Here is a 21556-nt window from a genome sequence, read left to right on the forward strand (position 1 = left end):
TGAGGTGGGAAGGGGACCTGAAGCAGGCCTGGGAACTGGAGTAGAGCCTCGGGAAGAGGGGCCGACGTGCCCAGTGTGCCTGCTACCACCAACAGGGCCAGAGCTGGGACCGGAGTATGGTGGGGACAATATCCTGCACAGAGCAAAGAAGAACCTCCGACAGGCAGAGCCCCCGGATGAGGTGCCCTGGCGGTAGTGAGCCGCTGCTGGAGGTGTGTACGTGCGCTCCTGCTGAGCCCAGTCAAAAGCAGATGCCTGCCCGGTGGGAGTGACTGTAGCTTGACACCTGACCTCTCCTAGCTGCCTGGTCTTAATGAAGGAAGGGCACTTCCATGGTGGACTCTATAGCCCAGACCTGCAGTGGAAAGGGGATCCTGGGGCCAGGGCCCTCCCTAGACTCCTCAGGCTCCTCAGACTATGGCCCTGAAAAGAGGATAGGAAGTAGTTCAGGAATCGAGGGCCGGGGGGCAGGCGCCCTCCTGATTCTGTGAGTGATGTTGGGAGGCCTCTTCTCTTCCCCTGCTTCAATGTCTTTATGGCTCCACAACGTAAGACCCCGGAGGTGTATCTTCTCTCCAGGGTGCATGCAGAACGTGCTATGTGGCCGGGTTCATCTCTGCCCCCCCTGCAAGCCTCCTGGAGGTACCTTGGGGCTGAGGAGAATAAAGGAGACAGTTTGAAACTGTCTTTGGGCATGTCCCTTCCTTAAAGGAAAGCGTTTGCCAAAGCGGTGTGACTGGCTGAGGAAATTTGTTCCATTTGTGGGGACTGATCTCAGGGCCTTGCCTGCAGAGCCCAGCCCGGGCCAGGGGCAGAGTGGTCCGTCCACACTGTGGCTGTCGAGACAGGCCCCTGGGGGCAGGCAGGCTTGCGCTCTGCCTCCTGCAGGTGACAGCTCAGACAGGCTTGTCCTCATTCTGGCCCGCCAGGCAGGCCCCTCTGGGCCCTGGCTGCTCGGGCAGGCCTGCCCACACACCGACAGCCCAGGCAGACCTGTCCATGCTCTAGCTGGAAGGGCAAGCCCGTTGATTTTTTGGCTGCCTGGCCAGGCCTGTCCATACTCTGGCTGCCCAGATTGGCCAGTCTGTACTGTGACAGCCAATATTAGCTCAATAAAGAAATGCTGGCCAGAGTATGGTTGCTAAGCCCACAAGACTTGAAAAACGAAATACCTTTGTTTAGTAATCACTGAATTTGCAAGCACAGGAAAGAATATAAAATTTAACTCCTCTTTATCCCACAGGCTTTTGGGGAGTCCTGACCCCAGAGCCACCCAGGCAGCTTGAACAATGCATCCCAGGTGAGCCTGCCCCTGGTCCTGGCTGGCCCGCCTGCCCAGTGGGAGGCTGGCCCAGTGTTTCCAAGGGCCCCTGCGGCCCTAGTAAAGATGTCCGCATCTCCACATCACGTGAGCTTTGTGAGAGAGAAGTGGTGGAGTGAGACGAGGCAGGCCGTGGCACGTGGAAGGCAGCAGGCCTTGGTCTTGGGCTGGGCCCCCACTTGGGGAGAGCTGTTTGAGGCCACATGTTACAGGGCTGGGTGGAGGGCTGGCCTGGGCGGGGACACAGAAGGGCAGGCCCAGAGCTCTGTTGTTACGGCTTCACAAACTGAAGTCCGTGGTGGCTGTGGGGCTCCAGGGCAGGGGCAGAGCCTAGAGCCTCTCTGGCCACCTGGCCCAGCAGGTGCCCCCGTCCTCTAGGAGGGAGTGGCCAGGGCTTGAAACACCTGAGTTGGCGTCCTAGCCCTGACTTGCTCTGAGACCTGGGATAAATGTTTTCAGCCTTAACTCTGTCATCTGGAAAGTATGGACCATAACCCCTGACTGCTGTCCTCACGGACCGTAACGGTGGAAAGTCACAGCCAGGGCTGGGCTGGGCTGTGCTGGGCTGTGCTGGCCCATCACTCCCCCACTGGAGTTTTCTGTCTATTCTCTGCTTTTTCTCAAGTGGAACTAATTCTGACCTCTCAAGGGAGGCTGTAAGGCTGGCCCCTATCGGCTGCTCAGGAAAGTAGTAAGTTGAGATCATACTCTTTGCCTAACCCTGGAGGCCCGCCCCCCCCCCCCCCCCCCCCAGCCTCCACAGCTCTGTAGGCTCAGACACTGGTCTCAAGCTCGCTGATTTCAATGATGCAGTGGTCCAGGCCAGTGGCAGTTGGCTCCTCATCTTGCTCCACCTGGACAGGGACATGGTGGGGGCAGGTGGGGCCCAGGGTCAGCTCTGAGGCCTCAGCCACACTTTTCACACAGCCATTCTGCTGGGTTGCCACGATCTCCTGGAGGCTCACTGGCTTGGTCTCACAGGGCAGCAGTTTCTGCGGAAAGGAGACAGGCCTTAGGAGCAACAGGAAGGGCTGAGGGCAGACACCAGGGAGGACTGAACGAGCAAGGGCTGGGAACCACGTGATCGGTTTTCTTACGGATGTGCTGTGGGACCTCGGTAGGTCACAGGGCTGTCCTGCCTCCTCCTGGGGCTGTCTTAGTAGATGAGGGAACCTGACCCACAGGGTGCAGTGAGGGAATTGGGTCTCCTGCCTGTGCCTCAGCATCCTGCCTGTGGAGTGGGGCGCCTACTACTTGTGGTTATTGAAGGCACCCTAAGATCATGAAGCCTCGTACAAACGTGCAAACATTCGCATTGCTGTTGGTCGGACCAGTGCCATCCCCACATGAGGGTACAGCTCCCTGAGGGCAGGACGTTAGTGTCCTTTGTTCCTTCTGTGTCTGGAGCAGTGCCGACCACAGTGGGTGCTCAAAAACTGGCTCTGAGGAGTTAGTCACCTCTGGTACCAGAGGAGAAACTGAGGCAGAGAGTCATGGAAGGACTGAAGACTCCACAGTGGGTGAATGGAAGATTGGTGCCCATCGCACGCAAGCTCCACTGGCTTGGGGGGCCTTTGGGGTGGCCAGGCTGGGAAGGAGGCACTGCTCTCACCTTGGCGACTGTGTCCTGAGAAAAGTCCTTCCGGCAGATATGGGCCATGATCCCTGCGGCCAGCGCATCACCCAGCACGTTAATCATGGTGCGGAAGCGGTCCCTGGTGGGCCAAGGTGGGCTGTGAGCAGTGAGCACTTGTGAGGGGAGCTGGGGGAGGGCAGGGTGAGCAGCCCCTGCGGGCGCCAGCTGCCAGCGCAGAGCCCACAGCGCGGCGCTTTCCTAGCCCTCTCAAGCCTACCACTCCCCCAGTGATGAGGAAGCAGGTAGATGCAGGGCTGGTTTCATGGGCGTGTGACCGTGCGGTGGAACAGGGCCTGTGCTTAGAAGGGCCCAGGTTTGGTTTAATGGTTTGCTCTCACCCCAGTTTTTGAAAACTGGGCTCCAAAATTAAGCAGCCGGGCCAATGTCAATGCATAAGGCACCCCACTGGGCCAAACCAGGGCATTTCCCCAGCTCACCCCAAAGGCCGGCTGTCTGAGGGGTGGAGGAGGGAGGGGCCGGCCTCACTCACAGAGCCCAGTCCACGGCGATGATGAGGGTGATGTCGTCAGTGGGCAGCCCCACAGAGGTGAGCACAATGACCATGGTGACGAGTCCGGCCTGGGGGATGCCAGCCGCCCCGATGCTGGCTGCCGTGGCTGTGATGCTGCAGAGGGGGTGGGAAGAGGAGGAGGAGAAGCAGGAGGGGCAGAGTGCCATGTTGGGGTCCTGGCTCCAAGAGAGGCCACAATGCCTGCAACTCTGAGGACAGTGATATGGGGCAGGGGTTGTTAGGAAGGCCACATCAAGGAGTTCTTGTTGCCTGATAGCTCCATGGGCCCCCGTCCCTGGCCTCAGCAGAACCTCCTGAGGAGTTTGTGGGAAATCCTGTGTCAGGAGCCCATGTTTCTGTAGGTTTCTTGGAAGCGGTCCAGAGATTCTGATCGCCCACCTGCACAGCTCTGCCCAACCTCCCTCTGGGGCCAGGTCCTCAGGGTCAGGCTTGTACCCTCAGGCTGGCGTGCGAGGCCTTCCCCTTGGCCTCTGCCCTTAACCTCAGCACCTTCCCTCAGCGCCAGCCGCACTAGCAGCCCCTCCATTGCCCCCAGCCGTGCCCCGGACTCTGCTCCCTCTGTGCTTGCCTGTAGGGCCCTCCTACCGGATTGCAGCTTCCCAGCCTGCTCGGAGCTCCCCACTCTGCCGGGCACTGCTGGGGAAGGAGCCCTGTGCCACCAGTCACAGAGGTCAGGTCAGGTCATGTCCCCACCCTAATGTTGACTTGCTGTGTGGCCTAGAAAGAACCCCTCAGCTTCTCTGGGACTCAGAGACCCTATCACATCTGAGAGCTTGAGAATCCTAAAGGCCCTTCCAGCAGCCACCCTTCTACCTCAGTCCACCTGGGCGTGGGGTGTCAGGAGTGCACCTGATGGTGATGATCTGGCCAAAGTCCAGCTCGTAGTTGTTGACCTGGGCAATGAAGATAGCGGCCACAGCCTCATAGAGCGCCGTGCCGTCCATGTTGATGGTGGCGCCCACGGGCAGCACGAAGCGGGCAATGCGCCGGTCGATGTGGTTGTTCTCCAGCAGGCACTTGAAGGTGATGGGCAGGGTGGCTGAGCTGCAGGCAGGGAGGTCGGTGTCTGCCCTCCATCCTCCTGCAGGATGGCCAGGGCCTCTGGGTTGCCAGCCCATCGTGGGGGAGAACAGGCCAAAGGGGCTTTGAAAACGACCGGGAGTGGCACCCTTTGGGAGTGTGCAACAGTGACCAGGCCAGCCCAGGGCCAGGACCTCAGGGTCACAGGTTAGGAAGGGACTTATACCAGCAGAATGCCTGCTACATGCTAAGTCTTGTGCTTTACACATACTCTCATTTGATCCTCACAGCCACTGGTGGGGGGTGGGGATTGAGTCCATTTTGCAGATGAAGAGATGAAAGCCCAGAAGGTAGGAGGGACTGACCCAAAGTCACACTGCTGTGCCAAGTACAGATGACGTGGTTAAAGCAAGGCTCTAAAGTGGACTCCCTAGGTTCAGATTCCAGCCTCCTACTAGCCAAGTGGCCCCAGCAGGTTCCTTAACCTGTGTACGCCTTAGTTTCCTTGTCCCAGGAAGGGATAATTACAGAGCTACTAGGGTGATTTAACGAGTAAGTGCTTGGCACGGTGTCTGCCTTGTCACAGCTACTCAAGCAATGGTAGCCGCTACCATTACTGTTGCTGTTTCTTCACTAGCGCTCCTGGTGGCAGTGCTGGGACCAGTACCGATGTTCATGTGACCCCAGAGCCCTTCCTGTCCCACAGGTCACAGCCTGGGGACCCCACTTACACTTGTCAGAGCCTCCAATGAACCCAGACGGGCTGGGCCCGAGGTTGTGGTTCCTGTCGAGCAGGAGGTGGCCAAGGGCTGCCAGCTCTGGCAGGGTGTGGCCTGTGGCATGGGGACAATGACTTGGGACTTCATCTTTCCTTTTCACCTCTGGCCTCTGCCCTAGGTGGAGGTTCTGGATAAGGAATGTGGGGTTTTCCCTTCCTGGGGCTCTGCTCCCCCTGAGTCCTGTGTGAGGCGCTTCTGCTGCCAAGGGGTTGGCGGTGGCCCTCATTCCCACGTTACAGATTGGGAACCTGAGGCCCAGAGAAGAGAAGGCAGTAAGGGCTGTAGGGAGGAGTCAGGCTTTGGCGCCAGAGAAACGTAGGCTTGAGCTCAGACAGTTTCCTCCATGTGGGGAGACACCCACTGTGGGTGGAACCACTCTTCTTTCACACGATCAGGGCATCTCACCCTGTGTAAGTGACATTTCCTCCTCCTTGATTGGGTTCGCAAGACTCTAACTCCCTGGGCTCTTCCACGCTGTGCTGTGGTCTGGGATCTCCGAGGGCAGGTGCTGCGTCATCTGGCCCAGACTGGCCTTTCCCTTGGTTTGTTATCTCCATTAATCCCACAGCAACCCCCTGGGGATGCTACAGTGATCCCCAGTCTGTAGAGGAGGAACTTGATGCCCAGGGAAGTCAACTGACTTGCCCACAGTCACACAGCTAGTGGGTGAAGGGACCGTGATTCAAATCCCCACGCGTAGTGACACGGGCAAGGCTATAACAGGGCATCTAAGTAGGGTGTCTCAGTAACAGTCGACAGGCAAAGTCCCTACACAGCACCGGGCCTGGCGCCACAGAAGCACCATGTGGCAACAAAAGGCAACAGCAATTGTAGAGTCATCACTCCTTAGAGAGCTGTCCCTGTCTCCTGATGTGTGGAGGCCCAACCCCATGTGGACCGAGTGAAGCTGAGGGATGTGGGTAGTGGGCGGGCAGGGGAAGGCCTCAAGAGGCGATAAGGGCTTTCTGCCATTTGGGCAGGTGGGGCCTCAAGCATTACATTTCAAAAATTGGCCTTGTTACCATAACTACCCCTGAGTTTGTAAAGTGGGCTTTACTGACACTTTCCACGAGTCTGTGGCCATGGACAAATGATGGCTGAAGAGATGGGCAGAGCGGGGCTGCCACCAACTCCCCTGTTCCGCCCGCTGCCCAGGGCTACCTGGAAGAGGTGGCCAGTGCGATGAGCAGGGCCTGGAGGACACCGCGAATGAAGACGATGGGGTTCTTTTTGGTGATGAAGAAGTACAGCAGAGGCAGGATGAAGAGGCCATGGACCACCAGCCCACACACTACAGTGACCGCGTAGAAGCCCAGCTTTTTCCCGACGGCTGTGGGGTCATCCATCTCCAGGATCTTGCCAGCGATGAGAAACACAATACCAAAGGGGAAGTACCTGTTGTGGGGGTGGGGCAGCCAGCTCAGTGCCAGGCAAGTGAGGGTTGCAGGCGCCCTGGCACCGCCTCACTGCCTGAGCCTGCCGGGGGCTCGGAGGACTGAATGAGACTGAGTGCCAAGGTGCTTGGCACATGGCATCATTAAACCACTGTCCTCAACCAGCCTAGCCCTGCACAACCTCTCACCCCTCCACCTTCCTGCCCAGGCCTCTGAGGAGTACACCTGCCCTCTACAGGCCCACGTTTCAGCCCAGCAATGCCACACCTGCGTGCATGACCTTGGGCAGGCCTCTGCATCCCCTCATCTAAACTGTGCAGGGTTGGACGAAAAGATTTCTAAGGTCTGAGCTCTGAACCAAGGAGTGGCAGCTGGTTTTCACTTCCAGAGTTTCCTTCCTCCAAAAGCTGAGCTGATGAGCTCCATGTGATAGGGAAACTGGGCCAGGAGAGCAGGGCCAGGCCTAGCTCTTAGCTCTCCTCCAGTGGGCCTGACCGGGCCAGAAGTGGCAGGCCCAGGGCTGGCACTAGGCCCGGTCAGGGCTGGGGATCCAGGGGAGCACGTGTGACTCTGGAGGCCTCAGGCCAGGGCTCAGCCTCCTGGGAAGCCTCCACCTAGGAGAAGAGAGGATGGGGCCCTGGGGTCCCTCTGTGTGCCCAGGGCAGGACTGGAAAGGGGTTGGGTAGGAGAGGCCACCCCCATCGCAAGGAGGCTTACCACACAGCCACCGCTACAATCTTCATGACAGACTCATTGAGGCACTGGCAGAAGCTGACCAGGGGGGCCCCGCTGTCACCCATGCGGCCCAGCATGATGCCTGAGGGGGCAGGGACACACAAGCAGATGACACACCGCACAGGCCAAGATGAAGGCATGTGTGATGCCTGCACATGCTGACATGCACTGGTGGCAAGGCGGGGACAGACCCCCATGCACACGTGGACCTCGCCCTTGGCTGACTTCCCAGTGGCCTCCATGCACCCGTGTTCCCCTCCACTCTCTCCTCCCCTTCTCCTTGGCCTCCACCCCTGGACCAGGGCAGTGACCTTGCAACGGGGCTCTCATCTCTTCCTTCTCTATAACCCATTTTCCACACGTGTCATCTTCTTAAGATAAAAATGCTCCCTGCTGAACACCCGCCTCCCCACTGGCTTCCCTGATGACCTAGACTGTAACCAAGCTCCCCATGGCTCCAGGCCCCACTTGATCTGACCCTTGTCTATGCCTCCCACTTCCATCTGGCTCTTGCCTTCCTCACTGTGCTCTGGCATCACTGGCCTTCTTTACATTTCTAGAAGACACCAAGCTCTTCATTGCCTCAGGGCCTTTGGCCAGCTAGTTCCCAATGCCTGAAACATGGCCTCCCAGCTCACCACATGCCTTGGACACCCATCTCCACTGCCCTTCGAAAACTCCCAATTTGTTCTCATCTGTCTCATCTCTTTCCTGTCTTTTCATATCATTTATCACACTTATAACTGATTTTCTAGTTGTTTTTCCGTCTCCTCCAGTAGAAGCTTAGTTCCATGGGAGTAAGAACTGTATCTCAGCTGTCACATGGTAGATGCTGAACTATAACCATTGAATGAATGAATGAACAAATGAATGAATGACAAAGCCTTTCCCAAGGCCCCTGTTATTCTCCCATCAGGGCTCTGGACTCTTCTCCCCTTGTGAAGTGTTCACATGTGGACTGGTCCATGGGTGAGCTCCATACACATGCGCACAGTCAGGCCGCTCTTGCAACAGTGATGAGTGACTGCTCCTTCTTCAGTGGCTGCCCTCATGAGGCTTAGTCACTGTGGTCCAGGAGGCTCATCGACTGACTCAGCAAGGGGGGAGCAGGGCAGGATTTGTACCTGGCCTATGGGGCTCCTTCCCTGCCCCAGGAAACCCTGAACCCACGTTGTCTCTGAAAGAGCTACCACTGCCATGAGGTGGCGACCCTGTTGGGGCAGGAGAGGCGCAAGTCAGAGATGACACTGGCCAGCCCTGCCCTTCTGGCCTGTGGAGGCCTGGAGTTCAGACCAAGGTCCCTGCCTGCTCTGACTGTCCCCTCATTAGCCTCCACTTAGATTTCCCTGGGGGCATCTGGGGGCTCTGTCTGGCTGGATGCTAGTGTGCATTGGACCCAGCGTGGGTGCGGGCTTCCTCCAACAGAAAAAGCCAATGGGACCTTAGCGTCAGACACCTCTGAACACCTGGAAAAAGCAGGGAGGGGAGGCCGGGTTGAGGGGCCCGAAGCAAGCCCCATTCGGAGCAGCTGTCTCAGTGTGCTCGCTCGGCCTCAGGTGTGGGCCCACATTGACATGAGCCCTGCAGATGTGGACACACACAGGCACAGGTACACAGAGACTCGGGCACACACTGACTTGAGGACACATACACAAATCTGCACTTATCCACAGACAATTACACATGGTCAGTAAACACTTTGTGAATTGAGTCAAAGGGTCTCAAGGGTTTCATTTGCTCTGCAAATAGCTGTCCTTTCTGTATGTTTCCAGCCCTATGAGAGAGGCGGTGGCTGAAAGGAGGAAGAATGTTCAGGATTGGGGACTAATTCTCAGATGTGCCGAAGGCACTTCCAAGCACCGTCTTGTTACACACTTGGGTCACTAAAGTCCCGGCCCCTCTGCATGTCTGGCATTTTAGCCAAGATGATAAGAGCTCTATTATCCATCACTGCCCATTCATTCATCCATCCATCTACCCATGTCTCCAGCAGATTTTACTGAGGGCCTACTCCTGCCGGTCACTAAGGTGGGCGGGCTGCGGGGATAAATGGAGAACGCACCCGGCCCCTCTCTGCCTGCATGCAGCTTACGCCAGCTGCTGCGCAGACATTAAAAATTACACCACCCATTACATAACTGCAGTAGGGTCAAGAGTTTAAAGAGTAACACAGGGCACACATCTGGGGAGTTGGAAAGATCTTCCTGAGGATGAGATGCTTATAGAGGTCCCCCCCTCATTACTACCACCCTCAAGGATGAGAAGGGTGCAGGGTGAGGAAGGGGGCAGGAGCATCTAGGTGGGGCGGGGGTGGGCGGGTGGGCCGGGAGATGCTCTCCAGGAACTGAAAGGCCCCGGGGCTGGGCAGTGAGCGGGACTGAGGAGCGGGAGGCAGCCTGGGCGATCGCTCAGAGCTCCACAGGCCCTACAGGGTTGGGCCCCTTTCCAGGTGGAGTGGGGGGCCACAGGAGGCCTTAAGCGGGGGCTTTGTGACCCCATGAGGAGGACACACCAGGACAGGGGACTCTTTAGGCAGCCTTTGCTGAAACCACGTGAGAGATGATGGCAGCCTTGGACCAGGGTGGCGGCAGAGGACGGAGGGAAATGCAGGGCTTGGAGACGGACTTCAGAGGCCGACCTGACGGGATTGGGCTGTGGGCTGAGGCAGGAGGCGAGGCAGAAAATGGCCCCCAGATTTCCTGCTATGAGCAAACAGAAAGATGGTGAGGCTTTTTACTTGAAAAGAAAACCCTGTGGATTATTCAGGGAAGCAGGAGAGAGCCTCCCAGGCCCTTGGCTGGGATGATGGGGAAGGCTGATGCCAATTTTAGAAGAAGACTCATAATGACCCCTGGCATGGCCTAGAAGGACAAGCTAGATTGCTCTGGATGGGTGAGGAGGTGTCCCCCAACAAGAAACTGTCTGTGTTGTGTGTGTGTGTGTGTCAGTTGTAAGGGGTGGGGTGGGGCACTGTAGGCAGAGATGTATCCATGGGTTTTGTGGGCTTTGAGGCTTATACAGTTTGGGGGCCTCTTTAAGGAAAAGAGTACACAAAATTAAAAACAAAATAAGGTACAGGGCTCGGAAGGGGTCTGTGTAAGTTAAGCGTCACCAGCTTCAAGGTGAGTAGCCTGTGGCTGGAGGCCCACAGAAGAGTAGCAAAGGGAAGGGTGTGGTCAGGTAGGCCAGCTGTGGGCCCCAAGAAAAGACGCAGAGGTGTCTTAGGAGAGACCCCGCCAGGGAGAAGCCCCTGCCGGTGGGGGTGGGAGGAGGAACAAGGTGTCAAAGAAACAGTGATGGCTGATAGTTTTTAGACTTTTCCTGGTTTTTTAAAATTTTTTTAAATTTTTTTTATTGCTAACTGCCCCCCACCCCACCAATCCCCAGTATTCCCAGACCTCAGTAAAGAGTTCAGAACAGGAGGGGCCAGAGCCATGGACTTTTTCAAGGGAGGGCCCACGCCCCAGGAGGCAAACTAGCTCCCAGGGATGGAGAATTCCGAGTGAGGAACACTGGCTCCAGGGACGAGGGCTGGAGCCACTCCACTGCATGGGAAAGGAAGGAGTGGCCTGGAAGATGGGAGGCTCCAGGTTATTCAGGTTGCTGGAGGCAGCCATGCAGGGAGAGGTAGGTGCAGGGAGGGGTAGGTGCAGGGAGGGACCAGACCCCTGACCCTGTGGGGTGAGGTGGGCAGCACGTACCCATGGTGGCAGAGAACATGACAATGCCCAGCACGTTCATGCCATCGCTGGTGCCAGGCTCTGACTTGTAAATGACCTCAGGGGGCGGGGTCAGGTCCAGGGCGAAGTTCTGAATGTGAGAGCCGTTCTCTTCCTGGACCCCATAGATAAAGATCCGCTGAGAAGGGGCCTCCTCTGATGCCGCTTTGGGAGACTTGACAACAGGCGTGGTCTTGGTGCGGTACTGGTGGGCGACACCCCAACCAGGAAGGAGTCAGGGCCAATGTTGTTATTAAGATTGACAACAACAATAATAAAACATCTTGGAAGCACATTTGTATCCACTCATTAACTATGTGATTGACAATAATCCTGTGAGGTAGGCAGGACAGGGATTACTATCAATATATTTTACTGAAAAGAAAACTGATTCCTTCATTCATCTACACATACTACCCAGCCACGCCACTCTCTGTCCCTTCTTAGCTCTTCCTCCTTCTAAGCATTATTACACCTTCTGGGTCTCTCTCCCACTGTCTATCTATCTCTTTCTTCATCTACCCGAGTAATTCTCCATTCACCCATCTATCCCTTCCAACCATCCATATCACAGTCAGCCAGCCAGGCCTTCCACTGATGGAAACTTGGGCCTTCTATAGGTACACCTCAGTTTATTGCAACTTGCTTTACTGCACTTCACAAATGTTGTGGGGTTTTTGGTTTTTTTTTTGTTACAAATTGAAAGCAAGACCCTCTGCCAGCAAAAAGAGTTCTACTTGTTTTATTGCAATACTCATTTTATTGTGGTGGTCTGGAACTTAACCTGCAACAGCTCCAATGTATGCCTGTATTTGAAAAGCTCAGCTTGCCCCAAGCCTTCTTGATGAGATGAGGTCCCAGCTGGGAAGAATCAGCCACTGAGCTGCCTACATTTCCTCCTCTTCCCCAGGGCATTTCTGGGTCTTTCCCTCTCATGCTTTAGTTACTAGGATCCCAACAAGGGAGTCTCCAATCCTCCCATCTCCCCCGTGTCAATAAGGTAAGCCTTGGGTAGGGAAGAAGGAACCACTCAGGAAGTGTATGGGACCTAAGTTTTTGGGCTTCAGTTTCTTTCCCTGTACAGAGAGGGTTGTAACAGTATCTACCTTATTAGATTAAATAACAGCGGTTGGCAAAAGTAAGTTTACAGTTGTTCATGTGGAGAAATATATACTACAAGAATAACTAATAATACAAGAATAAACTCTGCATTTCACATACGCACAATAGTAAACCCACTTCTGCCCACCCCTGTCTATGTAAGCGCCTACAACAGTAAGTGCCTGGCACATGCTTAGCCTCATGCAACCATTATTGCTGGTACTGACATCAGCACCATCATTCCACTATTGCACATTCTCTGTGGGCTGCTGGGGGTACAGAAATGAACCAGATGTGAATTCTCCTCTGAGAGCCTTGGAGAAGCAGTGCTACTACTCTGCCTGAGAGAGTCTCACAGCTTCACAAAGAAAGTGACATTTGATTTGGGACTTGAAGGACAGGAAGGAGTTTGCCAAAAGATGAAGGGCATTCCAGGGAGGTATGAAGTAGAGCAACGTTCTCTCCCTCCCTCTCACACCAGCTGTGATTCCCCATCGCTGCTGGAATAACATCCAAACTCCTAGTCTAGCATTTAGGGCCCTTCTCTAACTGGCTCATTTCACAATTGAAGACCCCAGAAATTAGGAAAAATAACTCAAGATTCCACAGCGCCTTATTCGAAATCCTCCTCTCCAACCCCCAGCCACCTCCTTTGTGTCCCAGACCCAATGCAGGGCCCAACACAGGGAAGGGGGTCGGGAAATGCCTGCTGGATTAAGTCAACCAAGCAGCCAATGTTTCAGAAGGGGAAAAGAGTTAGAAACTACTAGGAGTGCAGACGGTTGGTGCACAAAGATTTACTAGAAGGGCAAAACTTTGAAAACCAAAAGGGAGGTGGGCAAATAAATTATAGTCCAGCCTTATCACCACAAATACTGTATTTTTAAAAAACAATGACTGGGAAAAATGCTTATGGTATAATGGGAGCAGGGGGAAAAAGATGCACCCTGATCCTAATTTTATTTAGAGGAAAAAAAGACTAAAAGGATACCAACTACTATGGTTATTGCTAGGTGCTGAAACTAGAAGTGCTTTTTATTTTATTTTATATTTTTTAATATTTTCCTAATATTTATAGTAAATGTTGTACTATTGTTATTAGGGGGAAAGAATTATTTTAAAAAGAAAGAGAAAACAGGCAGACAGGCTGAGGTTCACCTACTAGGCTATCATTTACTAGTGCTATATCCTTGGGCAATTCTTTTCATCCTCTGAGCCTCAGAGCTGGAACCCAGAGCAGGGATGTAGCCTTGGGAAGCTCTAAGGATCTAGGGTCCCCCTCCTCGCCTCCCCTCTAGCATCCTTCCCCCAGGTATTGGGATGATTTGCTGTAACCTGTCACTCCCCAGTTGGGCCCAGGCTGGCCCTGCCTGTCACACACTCACCTGTTTGAATGTGGCTTCCACCAGGTTGGCAGGGAACATGTTCCTGGAAAGAGAGTCAGGAACTGAAGAATTCCAGAGCCCGGGACAGGAGGGGCCTTGGGATCATCTGAACGCCTCCCCTGGCAGTCAAGACCTTCCATGACTCCGCCCCACCACCCTCCGCCCTCCGCAGCCTCACCTCCTCCTACCACCAGCCACCCTCCAGGATTTAAAGCTCCAACACCAATTGCATATAGTCCCCTAAACACATCATATACTTTTCAAATCAGTCCTCTCTTCACACTGTTATTTCTGCTTGAAATGCCCTTCCTATTTTTCTAACTCCTGCTCCAATCAGTCAGAGACCAAGCCTTCTCCGACTGCTCCAGGTTGGCCCTGGGGCCCTGCCCCTGAGTCACCTACTCTCTAGTGCACAATGTGGCAGTGGCAATGGCTTACACATCTGCCTCCCCCTAGACTGGCTTCCTTGAAGATGGCACTTGGTCGTTCATATCTCATTCTCGGTGTCCAACCCAGTACCTGGCACATAAGTGGGATCGTTATTCTTATTAACATTATTTTCATAAAGCTAAAGGAGGAGGGAGTCTTGTCCTACCAGATATGAGAACACTATACAGACGTAGCTGTCACAACAGGGAGAAACTGACACAGCTGTCAAAAGAAAAATCAGTGTAATGGAACCTGAAGCCTGGAAACAGAACCAAGGCCGTCTAAGTATTTTATAGTTGACAAAAGTTGCTTCACAAATCAGCAAAGAAAAGGCAAATTCATTATAGACAACTGTGCAGCCAACCAACTATTCAGAAAAATAGAAGTTAGGTCCTAAAAAAAAAGTTAGATCCTTATTTATACTTGGTACCCAAATAAATCCCAGATGGTTTAAAGAAATAAATAATTTAAAAATGTACCCATAAAAAGCTAAAACAAAATATAGATTAATGTTTGATCAGATTGCAGGATATGGAAAGACTAAGAACAAAATGAGCAATGCAAGTTAATAGATGTCACTACATTAAAATTAAGAATTTTCTAAGTACACTGTGATATCCTGGATTGGGTTCTGGGACAGAAAAAAAAGGACATTAGTGGAGAAACTGGTGAAATCCAAAGAAGGTCTGTAATTCAGTTAATAGTTGTACTAATTTAATTTTAGTTTTGAAAAATATGCCAGTTATGTCAGTGGCTAACATCAGAGGAAGCTGGGTGAAGGGCACATGGGGAATCTGTACTATCTTTGCAACTTTTGTATAAACCTAAAATTATGCCACAATAAAATGCTAATAAAATTAAGAAGCTCTCTGAGACAGAGGAATACAAGTAAAATTCTAAAGCAAATGACAAGCTGGGGAAACTGTATGACAGGGAGTTAGCGTCCTATATCCATGAAGTTTTTACAGATCTTGTCCTTGTCTCCATGCTCACTGTCTGCCTCCTCTCACCAGAACATCAGCGCCCTGGAGGGCAGAGATCTGTGTTTTGTCATTGCTGTGTCCCCAGCTCCTGGAAGAGTGCCTGGCATGTAACAGGCACCCAGTAAATATTTGCTGCTGCATATAAATAAATGGATCACAAGAACATTAATATCCCAATAGAAAAACAACTGAAAGTCCTAACCAGGGAATTCACTTCACCAAAAGAGAAATACAAGTAGCTCCAAAAGCTTTCTAAAAGTGTTCGGCTTCATCAATAAATTAAAGGCATTTCCACCATCAAACTGGTAGAGGGGGTTTTTTACGTGATGATGCATAACGCAGAGGAGGCGCGGGCCCCTCCCAAGGTTCTGGTAGCACCTTTCTGTAAACAATATGCAGCCCATATCGAGGGGCTTAAATGCATTGTATCTTTGCCTTTACAAACTGCTTCCAGGGACCTAGTCTAAATCAGGGATCCTAACAAAGATTCTTGTTCGTGTGCTTGCCCTTCCTAGCACACTCACACTGCGTGTTCTTCCTGGGTCGTCCATCCCACTCAGTCTTCTAGGGCAAATCTCCTCCAAGACTCGGCTCACACATAAATGGAGTTACATATGTAAATACGAGTGTGCATTTTTTCTTAACTTTACACCCCAGCAGCCACTGTTGGAAGGCAGAAACTATCAATTTCTTCACTGCTGTTAAAATACATGTTCAGTGTAAGCATATGGCCAGAGGAAGAGGCTGAGAATGAGCTACTGAGGCAGAAAACTGGGAAAGAATGGTCACAGCGTTTTCCACTAATTTCAGCTTTGTCACTGGGAGAAAAGCAGCAGAGTCAGGAACTGAGCTCTCAGAAGTTCAAGTGAGGCTTCTGTCCAATGAGTTTGAAGCAGATTTCTGCCGCCAGAATAGTAGCGACTGCAAGGGCTTTGACATCAAGGAGACCGGAAGCACCCACTGGGCACACAGCCCGCCAGAATGCCACGGGCTACTGGCCCGGGGCATGCGTGACCAGAGTGGAGGGTGCCCGTGCTGTACTGATTGCTAATAGTCTGAAAAGCTCCCCTGGGTATAGCTCCACGAGGTTCAAATGATTTATAAGAGGTTTCTAATTTAACTTAGAGGAAAGGCTGCTTCAGCCTGAGTAGAAACTAAGGACATTCAGAAGGTCATACGAAACCTAATGGAACACACCTAGTACATACATGTCTTTCTAACTTCCTTTAAAATGAGAATAATTTAAAATGTGTTCTATGGCAGGGATGGCTAGTTGCCTAGCCAGTCTCTCTCCTCCTCTACTAGCAGAGGCCCTGGGATGCTGGGGGGACCAACAAAGCCCTGCCATCAAACCCTGTTTCCCAGCATCTCTTGACAGAGGGGTGGCCAATAAGATATAAGTGGGAGTCATTGGGTGATGTTTTCTAGAAAACTCTTGAAAAGGTGCCCACTCAGCCAGGACCCTTTGGTCTCTTCCTCCAATTTTCTTTTCTCTGCCTGGAATATGGACATAATAGCCAGAGCTTCAGCAACCTTCCTGGACCAGGGGACACACGGATGATAAAAGCCAAGTGCTACCTAAGGACAGTGAAGCACAGAGGTGGAGGGAACGCCTGAAGACCATGAGTGCCCACCTCTGGACTGTGGGAGAAAACGCAGCCTTTACCTTACTTAAACCTCTGCTGATTCAAGCTTTTCTTAACTAGCAGCCAAAAGCAATTCTTGACTAATACAGGCACTCATACTAATTATCAATGAATTTATCCTGCAGGTTTTAATAAAGAGTTTACTTTTGCCCTGACAGTGTGGCTCAGTTGGCTGGGCATCATTCTGCAAAGAGAAACGTTGCTGGTTAGTTTCCTGGTCAGGGCATGTGCCTGGGTTGCAGGTTCAGTCCCCGGACAGGGCGTGTGAGAAACGACTAATCTATATTTCTCTCCCTCTCTTCTCCTCTTTCTAAAAATAAATATACACAATCTTTTCAAAAAGAATTTACTTTTGATTACTCAATGGGAAAATGCACAACTTCGTTTTGGTTTTGAACACCCGTGGGAAGCCCCCCTCCTGCCCGCCCCCCATCTGCCCCATGAGGCCTGCGCTCCTGGAGGCAGTTACATAGAATGCAGACAGCACAGGCCTGGGAGACATTAATAACCATGGCCATCAAGTACACCCTGCCCTCTCCTGGGCCTGCCTGCACATCTCTCAGGACAAGGCCATAGTTTATCTCTTGGCTCCTCTCCTCACTATTTATAAGCTCCCACTGTGACGGTTCCAAACTCTCCCTAACCCCGTGTCCCCAGCCCAGGCCCCAAAGGTGGGAATTGTTCCTCTCCCAGCACAGTTCCCGGGAGCTTCGTCCAATCCCTGAGAGGATAACTGGGAGCTCTACAAAGAGCCAAATCATTACTTAATCTCTCTGGTGTTTTAATAAGATTGGGGAAAAAAGAAGGAAAAAAAGCAGCTCTGATTTGTGTTCTGCTTGGTTTCTCTGTCAGCTGCCCTGTAAGCAGACGTCAGTTTTCTGGAAACCTGGGAAATGGATCCATGTCTTGGCGAGTCACCCAGGGACACAGTCTGCCGTGTTCCTCTGGAATCATCTTTGCAGAACAGGCGCACATCTTGCCACCCCCGAGGTGTGGCATGGGCCTTGTTTCCCTGTTCGGTTGGCCCCCACATCTTCTTGACTTTTCATTTGTCACATCTACCGCCAGTTCCCAGTTCCCTGCCCTGGTCATTGTGTTCTTGTTCAGTTTTCAACACGTGGTGGGCATCTGCTCTGAGCCAGGGCAAGAGCGGGGGAGCCCCTGGTGTCCTCACTGCTGGGGTCCTTGTCGCATGCACAGCCTGTCAGAACGCCAGAGCTAGGAAGGGTCTCAGAGAGTGGCTGTCCAGTGCACCCTTCTCATCTGTCTGTCCCAACATGGTGGGCAGCCTGATACAAGGACTTGCATTTGTCCCACCACACCCCCAGCTCCCAGCACATTGTCTTCCCCCAGAGCAGGTACTTAATAAAGGTGGGCTGAATGGAACGGGATTGACTGCAACCCACCCTACCCGAGGGCATCTCAATGCCTCGTCACCTCCTGTGCACTCCATCCTGCTCCAGTCCTTCCCAAACTCACTAGCTTCTTGTTTCTTACGCATAACAGCCCTCCCCTCAACCTGAAATCAAGGTCTTCAAGGTTGACCTCTGCCCTGTCCTCTTCACCTCATTTCCCAGTATCCGCTTCCAGAAACTTCTGCTCATGCCTTGCAGCCTCCTCATTGGGTTGGAGGCCTTTGTGTTTGAGAGCCACAGAACTAGAAGGGATTTTGAAAATAACTGGGGAAACTGAGGCCCAGAGAGTGGGACTGGCCTGACCAGAGCCCCACGGTGACTTACTGGCAGAGCTCAGATGAGACCTCACATCTCCGAGGTTCTGTCCCAGGAAGCATGTATCTTCCCCTGCAGCCGAGTTCTCTAAGAAGCCGTGACAACCACCTAGCTTTGCAAAACAACTTGCCTTGGGATTGAGAGCAACTAGGGGGAAAAGCCTGAAACCAGAAGGATCAACTTTCACCACGTGAAAAGGAACTGAGAGCAGGAACTGCTCCTGGGACATCTGACTCTGACACACGTGCCCCATCCTGAGCCCTCAGCCCCCGAGCAGGGGAGGCCGTGGTGGGAGGGCGGGGGCTCCCTGAGCATCAGCAAGTCCTTCCACCACAAGAGAAGGCTGTTTCGAATCATAGAATCCAAGAAATGATGAATCATAGTCACCAACTCTAAGAAATAATGGACCTTAAAACTGGAACTTCTCAAAATTCATCTTCCCCTTGCTTGAAGGGCATCTGCTCTTCTGGTTCTCGTCCTGGCCCTCAACTTGCTCCTGCCACCAGCTCTGCAGCCCTCCCAGGCGGCTGTGGGCCACATTCCCCTGGCCTCGCTGCCGCATGCTCAGCACATTCCCCCTGGGCCGGTCCCTCCTCTTGCGGGTTCAAACCCCAACCCCACTGATGACCCCACATCCCACGTATGCATTCAGCAAACACTGGCCCCTCCTTTGTGCCAGCTGCTGTTCTAGGCGCCAGGATCCCGCAGGAAATGGGGTTTTTTGTTTTTTGTTTTAAATGATCTAGCCTTCCTGGAGCATATTTTATTCCAGTGGGGGAGACAGAAAGAGAAATACAGAAGTCCACGGACTTGAAAATGTCAGGTGGTAATAAAGCCTATGAGGAGAGAGTGACAGAGGCTGGGTGGCCCTTCTGAAGAGGTGACACAGTGGAGGTATAAATGGAGGGAGAGAAGGGCGGTGTGCATTTTCCAGGAGGCAGAGATGAGGACAGGGCACTCGAGGGGACCTTCGCGACATCTGGAGGAATGTCTGGGGCCGGTATGGCCTGGGGGGTGGGGGTGGGGGAGCGAGGGGAGGAAGAGTTGGAACTGAGGTCAGAGACCGACCTGTGTGTGTATGTGTGTGTATGTGGGGGGGATCATGAAGGGCCTGTAGATCACAGAAAACACTGGATTTTGTCAACATGTGATGGGTTGTGAACAGGTTTTAAAAAGCATCCCTCTGGCTGCTGTGCTGAGAACAGAGTGGGGAAGCGGAGAGAAAGCAGGGCGACCTTACTGGACAACAGAGTGAGAGGTGATGGTGGTCTGGGTGATGGAAGTGGCAAGGGGGACATAAGGGACAAGGTTTGGAATATTATAGTGAAGGTAGAGCTGGCAGAATTTGCTGACAATTGGGGGCAGGATATAAGGGAATGAGAGACACCAGACCAAGACGGGCAGGACTGAGCAAAGGGCAGATTTATAGGGAAATCAAAAGATTAGCTTTGGACATGCTAATTTTGAGATGCCTTTAGACGACTGTATGTAAGAATCTAAAGTGCAGGGGACAGGTTTCTAGGCTGGAAACAAAATTTGTCAGCATCAGCGTACAGAAAGTATTCATCATCCTGGTACTGGATGAAATCACCAGGCAAGGGAATGCACTCCACCCTGCTCCATCCGTCCTTCCCAAATTCACCAGCTTCTAGCTCTGTGGTTCTGGAAAACAAAGACCTCTAACCCAGTGGGGAGGCTGCAGGGCCTGAGCAGAAGCTTCTGGAGGTGGGTTCTGGGAGATGAGATTAGGAGGACAGGGCAGAGGTCAACACTTAAGACCTTGATTCTAGGTTGAGGGGTGGGCTGTTTTGCTTAAGAAACAAGCATGCAACACAGCCTGCCTGGGTCTCTTTCTGGCACTAGACCCTGTGGCTGAGAACCACACAATAGGAACAAAATTGCAAGTATTTTTGTGATCCTTAGTTCATCACAGGCCTCAGAGAATGAAAGAGAACCTGGAGAAGGGAGAAAGTGGAGGGAGTGGTAGATTGATGGCACTGGTGACTCCCATTCAAGGACGCCATTTGCCTAGTAATATTGTGGTCCCCTCCCACCTGAGTCGGGGCTTGGCCTCATGTCGCTTTGGCCAATAAGATGTTAACCGACTTGACAGAAGCAGAGATGGTCCTCTTCCTTCATCATAAGAATATGCCCAGCCTAGCTCTCTCTTAGAATCCTGTCATCACCAAGAAGTAAATCCAGGCCGGCCTGCTGGAGGATGAGAGCCCACGGGAGCGCAGCTGAGTCTGTCTGCTGAGATCATCCTGGATGAGCTGCTCCCCAGGTGAGTTACCAGCTGCCTGCGGGCACAGAACCGTCCAGCAGACTTAGAGACCTAAAGCTGTTTTAAGCCTCTAAGTCTTGGGTTGGTTTGTTACACAACAATTAATAATGGATAGAGAGGGTGAAGAGGGAGAGAGAGAAAGAGAGTGAGGAAAGGAGGGAGCAGAGAGAGAGAACTGTGCGCTGGGTCTCTACCCCTATAGGGGAGGAGAGGAGTGTCCCTTAGGATTTGAGGAGTGTCAGAGCTGGTGCCTGACTCATGTCCAAAGGCCCTGGGAAAGGCCTGCACTTCCAGCAAAGATACGTATGCTTCCCATGAGCCGGATGTGGATCCTGCAGAAGGGACCCTGCCTAAAAGGATCATCCAGGGGGATGAGGCGACCTCCACAGAGGAGTTGACCAGAGGTCAGCCCTGAGGAAGGCATAACAGATGGAGCGGGACCACCCAAGTCAAGGGAATAACAAGGAAGACGCCAGTGGCAGGAGGGGCTCCTAAGAACCCACAAAAGCACCCCTGAGGAAATACACCTTGGGAGTGTCTATACCAGCTCACTCCACCGCCAGCGGAGGAGGACCTTCTAGCCCACTCTGTCCTCTCTCCACTACTCCAACCCCAGTGCTAGCAACAGGGGAGTAGATGGAGCACGAAAGAGGAAAACCTACTATGATCTTCTTCCCACTCCATGTTTCCAAGTTTGAATCAGGCACAAAAGGCTAAGATAGGATTCATTTTAAATCAGATGAGCCTGGAGTTGTAATAGTAGACTGGACTGGGTTTCTTATACCTGAGACCGGCAAGAAAATGAAAAGGACTAGAAGGAGCCCACAGAGCAAGTTTGATGGGGTAATCGCTTCCAATGCGG

At 52.8% G+C, this 21556-nt stretch overlaps 1 protein-coding gene across 3 annotated transcripts in view; it reads right to left on the reverse strand.

Annotated features, from left to right (window-relative positions):
* Nucleotides 1-2094: 2094 nt before the first annotated feature.
* SLC1A7 (solute carrier family 1 member 7) overlaps nt 2095-21556 on the reverse strand; it is a 46267-nt gene continuing 26805 nt past the window's right edge. Inside the window, exons 4-11 of one of the 3 annotated variants that reach the window (XM_054572408.1) lie at nt 13623-13665; nt 11119-11341; nt 7400-7499; nt 6450-6683; nt 4339-4533; nt 3448-3582; nt 2934-3036; nt 2095-2313 (exon numbers count right to left, since the gene is read on the reverse strand). In XM_054572408.1, the coding sequence (XP_054428383.1) occupies nt 2095-2313; nt 2934-3036; nt 3448-3582; nt 4339-4533; nt 6450-6683; nt 7400-7499; nt 11119-11341; nt 13623-13665 (1252 nt within the window). Of the gene's footprint in view, nt 2314-2933; nt 3037-3447; nt 3583-4338; nt 4591-6449; nt 6684-7399; nt 7500-11118; nt 11342-13622; nt 13666-16485; nt 16532-21556 lie in introns of those variants that run through there. The other 2 variants (XM_054572406.1, XM_054572414.1) reach the window with 2 other exon arrangements.

Source organism: Pteronotus mesoamericanus, unplaced genomic scaffold, assembly GCF_021234165.1.
Source record: "Pteronotus mesoamericanus isolate MK-2021 breed Mesoamerican mustached bat unplaced genomic scaffold, CSHL_Meso_final contig_105, whole genome shotgun sequence".
Lineage (NCBI taxonomy): Eukaryota > Metazoa > Chordata > Mammalia > Chiroptera > Mormoopidae > Pteronotus > Pteronotus mesoamericanus.